This window comes from Photinus pyralis, unplaced genomic scaffold, assembly GCF_008802855.1.
Source record: "Photinus pyralis isolate 1611_PpyrPB1 unplaced genomic scaffold, Ppyr1.3 Ppyr1.4_LG3a, whole genome shotgun sequence".
Classification (NCBI taxonomy): domain Eukaryota; kingdom Metazoa; phylum Arthropoda; class Insecta; order Coleoptera; family Lampyridae; genus Photinus; species Photinus pyralis.
Window position 1 is genome coordinate 10,508,471 of NW_022170509.1, and position 13,952 is coordinate 10,522,422.

The window sequence follows — 13,952 nt, forward strand, 5'->3', positions numbered from 1 at the left end:
TTGGCCAGTCACTTGACAAAATATCAGACCACAGTGGTTCAAATGCGGCGTGTAGAGGAAAATGGGGGCTTTTCCCTTGCCAAGTTACATTCCAAGGTCATACGAGCGTCTACCGATAACGATATCCGCATCGTGTTACAAAATACACCGTGCAAACGTTTGGTACACGCAAAATCGACCCACAAGGTGGCCGAGCTCCACTGACCTAGTAACAGGAACGTCGCTTTTTCGAGTGGATGCATGTAAATTCGACCCGCTATGGGAAGGACTTTTACGAGAATCCCGACAATTGGGACCTCTACGTGAATCAGTCTCACAAAGAGAACGGTCTTTGTGATAATCGGACCTTCACTGGCTGGAATGGATCGGCCAATTATGATGAAATTTTGCAGATGGATTCTTAACCAAATTTGTAGGTCGGAGTAATGTATGCCAAAAAATAAGGAAGGCCCTTTTGACATCTCCCTTAGTTAGGAACCGAATTGCATGAAATTCAAACTGGGCATAGCTTTAGAGATATAATACGCAATGCCAAAATTTGAGCCTAATTGATTCAGCACATTCACAGTGCCTTTTGGCGAATTTATTTGTAAAAACTTCAAACGCGGATTGCGGATGAACGGGACGTCGAAGGTGTGTATTATGTATCGTCGGGGTGGTTTAAATAGGGTTAGTATATTCAAGTGGTGTCTTTATTCAAGAACAAGTCCCGCCAGGATGCCGGCCTCCTCTATAACAACTGAGCCCTAACCTCGACCCTAACCAAGATGCTGTATATTGAATCTAATGTGACCTTCGGTTCTTAACATACAAGTAGCAAAAGACTCTAGGGTAGAATTAGTAGAATACACACACCGTAAGTGAACTACGATATTGTATTGCATTTAACATGGGAAAATTTGTGTACCTATAGAACCTTGTAGTGTCTAGCCAAGCAATTGAAGCGATGCAAGAAAGTACTTACCTTTTACATGTATAAACATGAAAATGATACCTACCAGTAAATCAGGCGCAGTAATGATTTTCCCATATAAAGGCTTCGTAATAATCTCGTAGTTTACTTCGTCATCAGTCGTATATAAGTTTGTTTCGACAAAAAGATGTTGACTAGATATGATAGCCCAATGTCCATGTTGTGTAAGCAACTTTTTGCCATTTCCTATTCTAATAAAAGGGGCAGACGCTTGAATCTGTAAGATACCGTCAACATAAAATTGACCATCAGTTATCCACAACTTTCCTTTGCCGTACTTCGGACCGTTATGTTTGAAAAGTAATATGCCGTCGTCTAAATCTTTTTGCGAAAATTCCGTAATCTCGGCGGATAGATTGCGCAAATTATACAATTTGCCGTTGGGCAAATCTCTATAGGTGTATACGAGAGTTGAAGGAGGCGTATCACTATCGGGATCTGCATATTTGAGATCACTCGCGGTTAACAATTTCTGCCCGTTAACCACAACTTCAAAAACTTTATCTACGATTCGATAGGGACTGTTATCGTTCTTGAGAGCAACTTCAATGATAAATTCTTCGCTAAATTGGAAATCTTCCATATCCGATGTCGAATATGCGAAAAACCGAAAGGTGTCGTTTTTTGTTTCCGAGTCGTCGTGCACATAAACTACGGCTTTTGCTAAAAGCTCTGTCGTTGTAAAGTAGCTTGTTTTGTTACGTATCAAATCACCATAGTTCACCTTAAGGTATCCATGACGAGGGGGCTCGGTAACATTGTATTGTAACTCGCTCACTAATTTACTAACAATGTTCAAATGTAACGAGTCAATTACAGCGCTTCCACCCTCTTCAACCTTCAATGTTTGAAGAATAACATTAGCCTTCAACAACGTATCCTCAGATGGACGGTATTCAATGCTAATATTTCCAGTCTTATTCTTACATCCACGTATCATGACGGCATAGTCGAAACTATCATTAATGAAAGAGTAAGGTTTTCGAAAGAAATGATAATTTATATTGTTGGCTAAGATATCCTCTTGACTAAAAGTATCCCCCAACCCCATCTGATATTTCGAATCGGACAGAAACAGACTACCATACTTCGGGGTGTCGGTTATTACGAACAATATCGCGGCAGTCGAGGATGCGATAGGTTCCGTTCTGAAATTTAGATGAGCTTGTGTGATGGGACTTTGTCCTACGTCATTCATTTGTAAGCGGTTCGAGGCGGAGCTGATAAGTTCGCAGTTCTTAAACGTGATTCGAAATGTGTAAATCAGTGAACTATTTAATGTGGTACGGAACTGTAAAGGAAAGAAGTTTTAGTAATTCTTTGTATGCATCAAGTTTTAAGTAAGCAGTTCAATAAGTTGCAACAATTTTTATGCAAAAGATAAAAAAAAAATTGCAAAATAAATAGTGGTTGTCATATGTGCAACTTGGCAACACAGCCATCCTTAGCAGGGTGACTGGTGATACTGTTGTGTACTGTTAGTCATTAGACCAGGAACAGCATATAGGGGAATGAAACCGCAATCCCCACCCTTTCCTTAAAATATTAAATAAACTGCCTAGAAGCTTCAAGTCATTGTGGTAGACATTTTTTAAATAGGCATTAGTTTTACTTTTATTCGAAGTGCCTACATACGTTTCATTTGAATAACCTAACAAATAAAAAAATTTTTGATTCTGTATTAGTACTCGAGGTGCCTATATACAAAATTTTATTTAAATATCATTTAAATAAAAAAATTTAAAAAAACGGTTTGCGCATGCACGAAACCAATTTTTTGATTCGGCATTATTTTTACTTTTACTCCAGCTTCCTACATACAAAATTTCATGCAAATATCTGTTAAAAAAATCGGTTTGCGCATGCGCGAATCAAATTTGTTGATTCGCCATTAGTTTTACTTTTAGTCGAGCTGCCTGCATGCAAAATTTTATTTAAATATCTTAACAAATAAAAATAATAGGTTTGCGCATGCGCGAAACAATTTTTTTGAGTCTGCATTAGTTTTACTTTTACTCAAGCTGCCTACATACAAAATTTCATTTAAATACCTTGACAAATAAAAAAATCGGTTTTCGCATGCGCGAAACTAATTTTTGGATTCGGCATTAGTTTTACTTTTACTCGAGGTACCTACACATAAAATTTCATTTAAATATCTTAACAAATACAAAAATTGAATTACGCAAATACAAAAATTGGAATGCACATGCGCAATATTTTTTTTTTCATCTGCACAGTTGCTTGAGGTTTAGGAATACTTACTGACACAGAAAACCGGGCATTCATATGTTCTTTGTAACAAGAATTATAAAAGATACTCTTTTTTGGAGGTTCGGGCAGTTTTTGGGTCGAGTCTAGAGAGTGACAAGAGGAAAGAAGCAAAAGTAAGAGTGGGGGGAAACGCGTCAACATTGGCAGTGGCATAAAAAAACAAAACTGACATAGTCTCTTCTGTTTTTATGATAAATCAAGTCGACATAACTGACCAACGCAAAGGCGCACAAAATCAAGAACCTACATAGATGGAGAGACAAGATTGAGGGTAAGAATAGAATAGGAGTCTGAAGTGTTTTAGACATGTAAAGGACTAAGACAGCCCAACCTAATTTAACCTCTACGTAAGAGACATTGAAAAAGTATTAAGACAGGGCCAAGGTAGAGGGATAGAATTGGAAAGAAGAAAAATATGATCTCTATCATACGCGGACGATGCGGTGATTATGGCAACAGAGGTAGAACAGATAGGAAGAATGGAAAAGTATTGGAAAAGGAAACGAATAGAGCTCAATGTAGAAAAGTCGAAGACGAGATTTGGAAAGGGGAGTGGAAAGAAAAGGAAGAATGTAAATGGAGGGAGGAAAGAATAGAAGGTATAAAAAATTAAATGCAAAGAAGCAACGGAGAATATGAGCAGATAAGAGAATTAAGGAAACAAGTACAAATTGTGCACAACCCTTGTGCAGGTAAAGCGCATTTTTTTAAACATTTCTTCCATAAATAAGAAAGTTGGCACATCCTACACAAAACCAAATTTGGAAAATGGCGCTACATTTGCTTTTATTCCAAGTGGCTATGTATCAAATTTCATTTAAATCCCTGCATAAATAAGAAAATTGGCATTGCGCTTGCGCAAAACCAAATTTTGAGACTGGTGTTAAATTTTCTTTTATTTCAAGTGGCTATGTATCAAATTTCATTTAAATCCCTCCATAAATAAGAAAGTTGGCACTGCACATGCGCAAAACGAAATTTTGAAACTGGCGTTAAATTTGGTTTTATTCCAAGTGGCTATGTATCATTTCGATACCATCAAGTTCATTATAATTACAATAAGAAATCGGGAAAAATTTAAAGGAAATTTTGATGGTAGGTCCATCTAATAAAAGCAAATAAAATGTATGCGCAAAAAATCGCGTTGCCCATTCAAATACTAACCGAGGGCAACGTTGCTTGACTTTAGACGATAAATGAATGAATTATTGTTAACCCTTCAGTGGTGACGCACGGTCTCTCAGACCGACGAAAAGTATTTTTCAAATTTTTGTAAAAACGGCGCAGCGCATGGCACTGCTAGTTCTGCTAGCTTAATATTTTGCGTGTCTGAGTTTAGTACCAGACGAACAACTTGATGAAGCAAGCCGTTCTTTGACAATTAACCCTTTCGGTCTGTCAGACCGACGTCACCATTGGTGTACCTAAAAATTCAAGCTGCCACTGCACATTCTTTCAAACAGAAATCAAGAACAATTCGGAAATTTGGGTATATTTAGTGCCGTGAGTAATTGGCCGCTTTCCGGTGCATCGCCGCCATTGATGCTACGAAAATTCTAGTCAGCGCATATATAGTGGAATACTCTTACACTTTAACCTTTATGTTCAATTTGCATAAAAATAATTGCAACTATAAAGGTAAGTATGGAGTAACATCACAAGTTCAACATGGAACAATTCATTCACTTTATAATTGCAACTAATTCAGAGCGGAATGATAATAGAAATTGATTACCTGAAACTCATCATGGTTAGGTTTCGATCGCAAGTGACGATACCTAATGCGACGTCGTCGCAAATCGTCGCTCGTAAACGTAGTCGCCTTTTTCCATACATCTAAACTCGTCTCTATTTCAACTACGCCCAATTGCGGTTCCTGCACGATATAATATTGAGCCTCCTCCAAGCTCTGCTGCACATTTGATGTAAAGCTTATATTATACGATGTAATGACGCCGACTCCCTCATGCATAACTATTAACCCCGTGTTATTTTGAATGCGCCAAACTTGTTGAAAGGCGGATATTCGCAACTTGGCGATCTTACTGGTTTCCATTCCGTCCGACACTCTCAACGAAAGATAGGAATCGTCGGGGGCGGTTGCGTGATGAACGAACACGACTTGATCGTCGTCCATTTCTTGCTGAGTAAACGAATTGATCGGCTTCCCAGAGTTGCGTAGATGTTCTAAATGACCGGATCCGGGATCGACGACGCTAAACACCAGTTGATCGGTCGAGCTGTCCGGATCGATTACATTCACCAACTCTCGATTGATCAGTCCCTTTGTTCCCTATGCGTAAACAGAAAATTCCGATTAAAAAAATGGTATGAACAAGGGTTGTGAGAATGCAGTATTAAGGAAATGCAACCTATTTTGTATACTGCTACCTTTGTATAAAACTAAATTCACATTCTACTCAAATGAACAATTTGGAAGTAGGATACTCCTGAGTATTTATGTTATTGGAATACTGTTATGTGATGGGTCTCGAAACCCTACTTTGTATGCAAATATTATACCCGGGCACCTGAGCTCAAACCATGAACTAAAACCCCGAACCTGCCCCCATCGTGTTGTTATAGTGAGACAGGTCATGTCCTAATGCAGGCGTTCGAGCTCCTAACCATAAACAAAAAATGATATAAGTATTATGTGTATTCTTTGGGCTCCATTACATAACAGTCTTAGTATATAGTTTCATGTCATGATTATGAGGGAGATAAAATTCTCCAATACTGTTCTACAGGTTGAAAACTATTATAATGTGAAATTGTAAAATGCAAATTGGAAAAGAAGTGAGAAAGTAAGTGAGTGAGTATATATCCCAGAAGGTTTTCAATAGCTCTTTCCTTCCATGTAATCAATGAAGTCCCTAGAGCTATTCTCGTGTGATTATGAGAGGGCAACCGTGAATTGATTTTGTTAACGTTTTGATTAAATTTCACTCTCCCAATTTCTTGCGTTTTATTTATGTTGGTTGATCCTGAGAGTGACACACACTGAGTATTTGGTTTATAAATTTGAATATGCAATAAAACATTATGTAAGGTTGATAACATAAGTTAACAGGCCGTATTTAGAGGTAGGTGGCTTTGTTTATGTTAAAAATGGCATGTACATAATGTTTTCTCATATACGTAGCAGTTTCATTGAGAAGGTCGCTTCAATTACGTTTATAAGAAGTGCGAGAGGTTTTAGATTTGATTTATCATTCGTTAAGCCCTTGGAAGGTTGAAGATTAGTACAGGGTGTTAATTTAATTTAGGGCACATTATAGTTTTTGATACGTAGGTAGTGAAGGTGGAATTTTCCATAGGTGTGGGTTGCTTTCATTTGAGATTAACATACAGGGTGTTGAGATAATTTAGAGTATCTTGGAGATTTTGCATACGCAGTTAAGAGTGATATAGAACTTGCATTTTATATTTTAACAATTCGTAGGAAATTTACTTCAAAATTCAATTACAATATTTGTGATCAGCCTGTGCGATGATTCGGGAGTTTTGTTTGCTTTATGTGGGGACGTAATATATTTGTTGGATTTGTTTCTATCTTATTGTCCATAAATGCCAAATGTGACTATTTTTGATACCTCCCGAATGTTTGTTGTAGGAATACTGTTATGTGATGGGTCTCGAAACCCTACTTTGTAAGTAAATATTAGTATGGAACGCTTCACTGCGGCCTGTTCACGCCGCGACCATTTAGTCGCCGTATCAATTGACAATTCGCCGCTGACCGTTTCGTCACGGTCAAAAAACCGATCTAAGAGCTATTTCGCACGCGTAAGAATTACTACCAAAATTTATTTTTGGTTTTTATTTTTAAATGGGCGGAGTTTCGGGCAAAGTGGCTTTGCCCAACCCACTATACATTAACCCATATTCAAACCAGATACCGTTAGTACCGCAGTCGCGCTTCCACGTCAGAGGGCAAGTAGAGAAATTAATTTTCTAATTGAAGAGTATAGGAAAATTTCTTTCTGGATCTTAAAGTTTTTAATTCTTGATTTAAAAGTGATAATGTACCTTTTCGGCTTTTCCTTTGTAACCACATTTTACTCCATAACGTTCATAGGAGCATTATTTCATTTAAACGCGGCATCACCATAAACTTATTTATCTTAATCTTGGTTTTAAAAACACATAATATTTTTTGTTACAAAGTGTAAAACAACTGCAAAATATCAATTTTGTTTTCAAAACTGCTCGTCAGAATTTTTAAACAATTTTTGGGTAAAGTACTTACGTGTGCAGGTAACACGGCTGTAAGGGTTCTGAGAGTTATGTATGTAGAAGTTCTGAAGATTCTATACATCTTTAATAGTGAAAATTCTACGAAGATCCTTAGAAGATTCAATAATGATTCTGAGATGTTCCTAGGTTTCCGACTTGCGTTATAAGGAAGCTAAGAAGATTTCAAAATCCTAAGATATTTTTAAGAAGATGCTTCAAAGGATCTGATAAGATTCTCAAATTCCAAGAAAATTTCAAAATGATTGCATAATTCTAATAGTTCTGAAGATTCTAAAGGTTCAAAAGAAGAATCTTCTAGAATGATTCTATTAACATTCTAAAACATTTTTAAGAAGATTCTAAAAAATTCTGAGAAGATCCTAAGAAGATACAAAGGAAATTATAATGGACATGAGCGCATAAACCCGGGGGAAGGCGGACAGACAGCAACCATTTTGACTATTACATACTCTTCAGCTTCACAAAAACTTGTTTTGTAGTGCCCAAAGGATCAGGAAACATCCTATACGGATGTATATATACAAAACACAGAGGTCATATCAATTCTGAACGAGGTATACGAGTATACATACGGTTCCGGTCACGAAATAAAGAGTTCTTACCAATGCCGAAAGAGCCAAAAGCGGCGTTGGCATAAATCAACTCCTGATGAAGAAACCAATTTCCCTCACAGCGAAGGGATTTTTATATTCATTAATCGTGACAAGTTTGTCGTCCTAGGATTTAGCATACTCACGCTATACTCACCTCAGTCTATTTGGCAATTTTATCAGGGCCATAACAAAATACTGCCTCAGTGGACAAGACACCACGTTGAGCACTTTCACTCTTGCTCAGATTTGTTATATAACCATGCATAATTAGATAATTCAGTTGCAAAATGACGCCTTTAGTGCACATTTTTGTTGAGTAAGGTAGAAGTATACAAAGAATCGATTTAGTGATGGTCATAAGTTTGGTCAAAGAGTAAAAATGGAGTAAAGATGCCACTGCATCTATTAAAATTGAGTAAGAATCTGCAATCCCGCTAAAAAAACGCCATTCCGACTATCAGTCGATATTGAAATAAATTAACTTTGGTTTTAGTAGTCCATTTCTATGTAAAAATCAAGCCTATGGGACACACCCCAAGACTGGCCATGTTTTATTGACGATCCTCCACATCGTTTATAATTTTGTATTGCTGTCTTTTCTTTTATAATTCTTGTTGCAAAGAACTTATGAATGTCCGGTTTTTTGTGTTAGGAAATACTCCTTAAACCTCAGGCAACTATGCAGATGAATAAAAAGAAATTGCGCATGCGCAACCCAACTTACATTTGCGCAATCCTAATTTTTTTTATTTTTTTTCAGATATTAAATTTAAATCTTCTATGTAGGCACATGGAATCTAAGTAAAACTATGGCCAAATCAAAAATTTTTTTTGCGCATGTGCAGCCGATTTTTGTTAGTTATTGAGATATTTAAATATAATTTTGTATGTAGGCACCTCAAATAAAAGTAAAATTAATCGCGAATCAAAAGATTTGTTTTGCACATGCGCAATCCTAAATTTTTTATTTTTTAAGATATTTAACTGAAATCTTATATGTAGGCATATCGAATAAAAGTAAAACAAATGGCGAATCAAAAAATTTGTTTTGCGCATGCGCACTCCACTTTTTTTATATCTTCATATTTAAATGAAATTTTGTATGTAGGCACCTTGAGTAAAAGTAAAACTAATGGCAAATCAAAAAATTTGTTTTACAAGCCATTCCGATCTGGTGGGACAGAATCAACCCCTTAAAGTGTGTTGTAAACAGGATGTATGTGTGAAGATCTCGAGAATCGTTAGCTATTCAGTTGTATCAGATTTTTTAAACAACTTCAGAGACATAAGTTCAGTGTGTTACAAAATTGGAGGCACAATTCATTTGAATTTTCAGTTACGGTTCCAATATCAACTGATCGCTGCATGGCGGTCGATTGCAGAACTAATTCAATACTGAGTTTCATCTCGCAAACAAACGTGTGTGCTGGACGCTCTTATGCTTTTTTACTCTATGCCTTCGTTAATCAATCTAACACTATCTACACTATCTGCTATTGAGTCATAAACTCGAGCTACAAAAAGATGAGCTCACATTCCAGCTGTACCATCATCAATCATTATTGTTGTATGTAAAATGCGTTCATTTATCATACCAAAAAGATGGCGCTGCGATCTGTAAGCTCACTTTTTGGATTCTTCAGGGTTCTCTTACCTGAACAGAAGTAGTACTAAGCATGCCACACCAATTGTTACAGTCAGATTAATCTTAAAATAAACAAAACATGATTAAAATCTTAAATTGACATTTAAAGAAATTACCATTCCATCAGGCAGGCCTCAAACTTTAAGCGCAAAATGCAAAACGGTCAAAGTGAACAAATCGCTGTAAATCATGCATACTATTGCTCCGCTGCTTACCCGTGCCAACCGTAAGACGGCGGTCGGAGGAATATTTAACACAGGAGGATCGTTAATTGGTGTAATATTAACGTTGATCGTTAACTTAAACCTCCCTTGCAAGTAAACTGGTAGTATAAACACGTCAGTTGCCGAAAATTCGACTTCCATATTAATAATGTCTTCGGTATATTCTGAACCATCATGTACATAATACACTTTGTCCTTCGATATGTCTGCTAGCGTGAAGGAATTTTTTTCGTGTGGCCAAACGTCGATGACCACGTTGCCGTGCTCGGGCATTTCCAATATGTGAAAAATAACACCCGATTCGCCAATTCCATACTTCGGATAATCCAAGACCACGTGCAGGTTAGTGGTGGTAATCAAAACACTTTGTCCCTCCATCACTTGTAACGGTTCTAATATTAGGAGTTCTAAATCGGTGGCCAAACTGCCTCTCGAGATGACTTTACTCTTTTGATTCGTGGAATTTGAACAGCTGCCCGATTTGCACAGACACTGATAGGAATCAAGGCCTTGTTGCACGCACGTCCCTTGATTAGTGCAAGGATTATTCCCTAAACATGGAAACTTCCACATACAACCATTCAATAGACCTTCGGTCGCTCTGGCATCGCGCAACCCTATCTGTCTAGTGCCCACCTTTATATACCGAATGCATCCTTTAAAACTACTATCAGGGATCTTCAACCCCTTTGCGGACAGTTTAGTTCGTTTATAATCATCAACCCCGCCAATATACAGTAGGTCGCTCGTTTCCCATGATGAACCAACGGCTTTAAAGAATTTTAAGCTCTTTGTACGTGAATCGACGTTTAATTCAATATAAGGTGACAAAATTCGGATTGTTACCTTATGCCATTGCCCGTCAGCAACGAATATGTCACTAGTACCGTCGATGACTTTATTATTTCCTATCTTTAAGAGAAGCTTCAATTTTCCCTTCCACAATTCCAAAGACACAGTATCTAATTTAGACGGTAGCCCGGTATTGTACAAAATAATCGCGTTTTTTTCACTCACAGTTTTCAACTCGAACTGCCACGACATCATATCGAGCTTCGATGATGTCGTAACCGTAAAATATGCCCCATCATCTACGAAACTGATGGGTTGGTTCGAATCCGCGTCAATTTCGGCGCCACAATTCCACGTTATACCTTGTACCGTCGCCTGAGTCTGACGGAATCGTACGCGTTCGAGCACAGGAATGCCATTATATATCAAGTCGGACAAGCAGCCCCGAAAGTTTTCCTGGTGGCCGAAGAATACGTCGGTAAAATTCCCGTATCCCCCCACAAATAATCCGTAATGGATGTTCAGTTCGAAAAACTTCCCTGGAAGCTGCTTTCTGTAACAAGGAGAGTTATTTTTGTTATTTTAAATTTTTATATTTTAACAATTTTCACAGTTATCATGACCATCTTACTGTTAGTATATTATACCATACAATACAAGTTACCATGGAATGAGTTCATGGGCTCACCCAGGTAATTTTCATAAAATGGAGGTGGTTAAAAGAGATTTTGGATACAAAAACAAGTAAGTTACTGCTATGTGCAATGGCGGTCACTAAACCGCCCACACAAACACTTGTCTAGCTAGCTCAAAAAAAACTAACAGTTAACCACAATTTGTTATATTCAAATGGTACCTATAAAAAAGATACGTTCAGCATCTGCCATTACTTCTTTACGTACACTTGATTCTCGATTTAAAAAAACTGACTTTGTTTTAATTTTAAAATTAATAGTGGCTTTTTGGTGGTGGAAAACTTCTTGTATTGGGTACTTGAAACCTTAAAGAAAGATCGCACTTATGCTATAACTGCTGAAGAGACACAACTACTTCTCCGTATACGTAACACACCACTTGAACTTTAAGATTCTAGAACATTCTCTTTTATAACGACGAATTAAAATCACTTAGAACATGATCTAGGCTTCCTTCTACAAGAACTTTATAACCACCAAGACTGACTGTCTTTCACCAAAATGCTAACCCGTTTTCCATCTGCTTTGACGAAACTTCTCGTCTACACTTTCTCAATCCTTTTCAACATTTTATTCAACATTGTCCAATCAAATCCACCTCTTATCAACGGCCAACTTCTAAAGATAGAGGACCGGCGCCCCCCACTGATACAAAACAAATACGCGTCTTCGATAAACTAAGACCTACTTCGGCGAACACCTGCTCATCTTCAAATTAATTAGTTTTTCACCGGATTTAAATGAGATAAACTCAAAAAAAAACACAACGCAATTATTTAATTCTTCTCAACGTAATCCAATCGAACAAAAACAAATCAAAATACATACAAGGCAATGATTAAAAAAATTAAGCATGTAATAATTCTAATACAAATCAACATGGAATTCAAGATTCAAATAATATGATCGAAATTGTGTTCAATCTAAGTTAACGATCACATTTAACCCTGAAAAAAATTGTAAGCACATAGGAACCTTTTATTGTTTAAAATAACAAGGCTTAATATCGCGTCGGTCCCCGATACCGCAAACGGGCCCTGGAGAGATGAAAGGCCGCATTTTGACTTGTTCCATTTATCACATTTCCGAGACATAACTAATTTATTACCAACATTTCAGATCAGTTGTTCCAGCTATTGTAACGGGTGACCGCTTTGCAGTTTTTTTTTCGAGTTTGTATTTTGTTCAACATGGAGAGATTTACACATATACCCCTTAATAGTAAACGTGAAAGAAAGTATGTCTGGAGATAAGAGCGATAAGGGTGCGCATTTCGAGGAAAGGGTAAGCTGTATTAAGTATATTTTGTGCGTGAAAATTTTATTGTTTATCAGCCTTTGCAGTCTAACTTATAAGAGTGAGCACGTACAAATTGGTGCGTTCATTAAATTTCGAACGCGTAACTGAGAAAGCATTAGATTTAGATTTAATACCCAACAGTTTACACCAATAATTACAGGACACAATATGAAATAATATTTAAAAAAGCACAAAATATAAGTTTATAAAATATATAGACGCATTTGGATATAATTTAGTAGATATCTAATAAAGGAATCTAAAGCCATATCGATAGTGGGAAAAGGGTCATAATTAATATTAGTAATCCCGTCATTTTTTATTGTATTGTATTTGTATTTAATGTATTATTAAACTTTACACTCATATTATGGACGCCGCCTATGTACTCCGTACGCAAATGGGAAAAAGAAATCAAAATAAAAAAAATAAAAAATAAAATTGTTGTAAACAAAGAACGTTTTTCCTAATCTCCTATTGTAACGGCTGGTTAAAAAAAGCAAGTTCACTAAACTTTTAGTGACATTCCGGAACGCATTTTGCTATCTAAAGCTATGTTTTCAGTGACATGCGGTAAAAATGTAAAGACAATTAATTTGTGCCTGTGGCGCACAGAAAACCTGATTAGTAAATGGGTAATATTAATATTCAGTACAGTGGGGAAGTGGCTTTTATTTCTGTGCATAAATAAGATCTTGATTCATACTGTCCGGATCATTGCGTTCAGAAAGGAGGACCTTTTCGGTTTTTCTAGCGGGCGAGATTCAAATAGTGGAAGAAGTGGAAGAGCGAGGAATCTAAGCTGATTTTCGCGAACGAGCACATCAAGGGCGATCACGTATAAATATCGACGTGTGAAATATCGATTCACGGTCGACATTTTTAGTTACGTTGCGACAAATATCCTCGCGTCTAATTGCGGTCGAAATTCAAGAAGCAAAACACGTGCATTTATTAAGTGAAATCTATCTGAACAGTGGTAAAGGCTTAGCAGTTTAACTTCACGTAAAAAACTTATTAAGTAGAAACAAACATTTAAGATAATTCGGATTTGTGATAAAATTGCAGGTTACTTGCAATTGAGTATGTGTGCGAATAAGACGAATTACAGTAAATTCCGAGACGAAGAATAACTTTTTAGCAGCCTGATTCGTAACAAGGCCTTTTATTTTTCGGAGTGATAAAATATACGCCAAA

General features: G+C 36.9%; 1 protein-coding gene across 2 annotated transcripts in view; it reads right to left on the reverse strand.

The window, feature by feature from the left end:
* Window positions 1–13,952, reverse strand: part of LOC116165932 (chondroitin sulfate proteoglycan 4) — a 60,305-nt gene that overhangs the window by 43,144 nt on the left and 3,209 nt on the right. For both annotated transcript variants that reach the window (XR_004144216.1, XM_031480702.1), the window contains exons 4-6: window positions 9,961–11,314; window positions 4,983–5,540; window positions 999–2,264 (exon numbers count right to left, since the gene is read on the reverse strand). Coding sequence is in view for 1 of the 2 variants with exons in the window: in XM_031480702.1 (XP_031336562.1) it covers window positions 999–2,264; window positions 4,983–5,540; window positions 9,961–11,314 (3,178 nt within the window). In the remaining variant the exon portion in view is untranslated. The remainder of the gene's footprint in view (window positions 1–998; window positions 2,265–4,982; window positions 5,541–9,960; window positions 11,315–13,952) is intronic.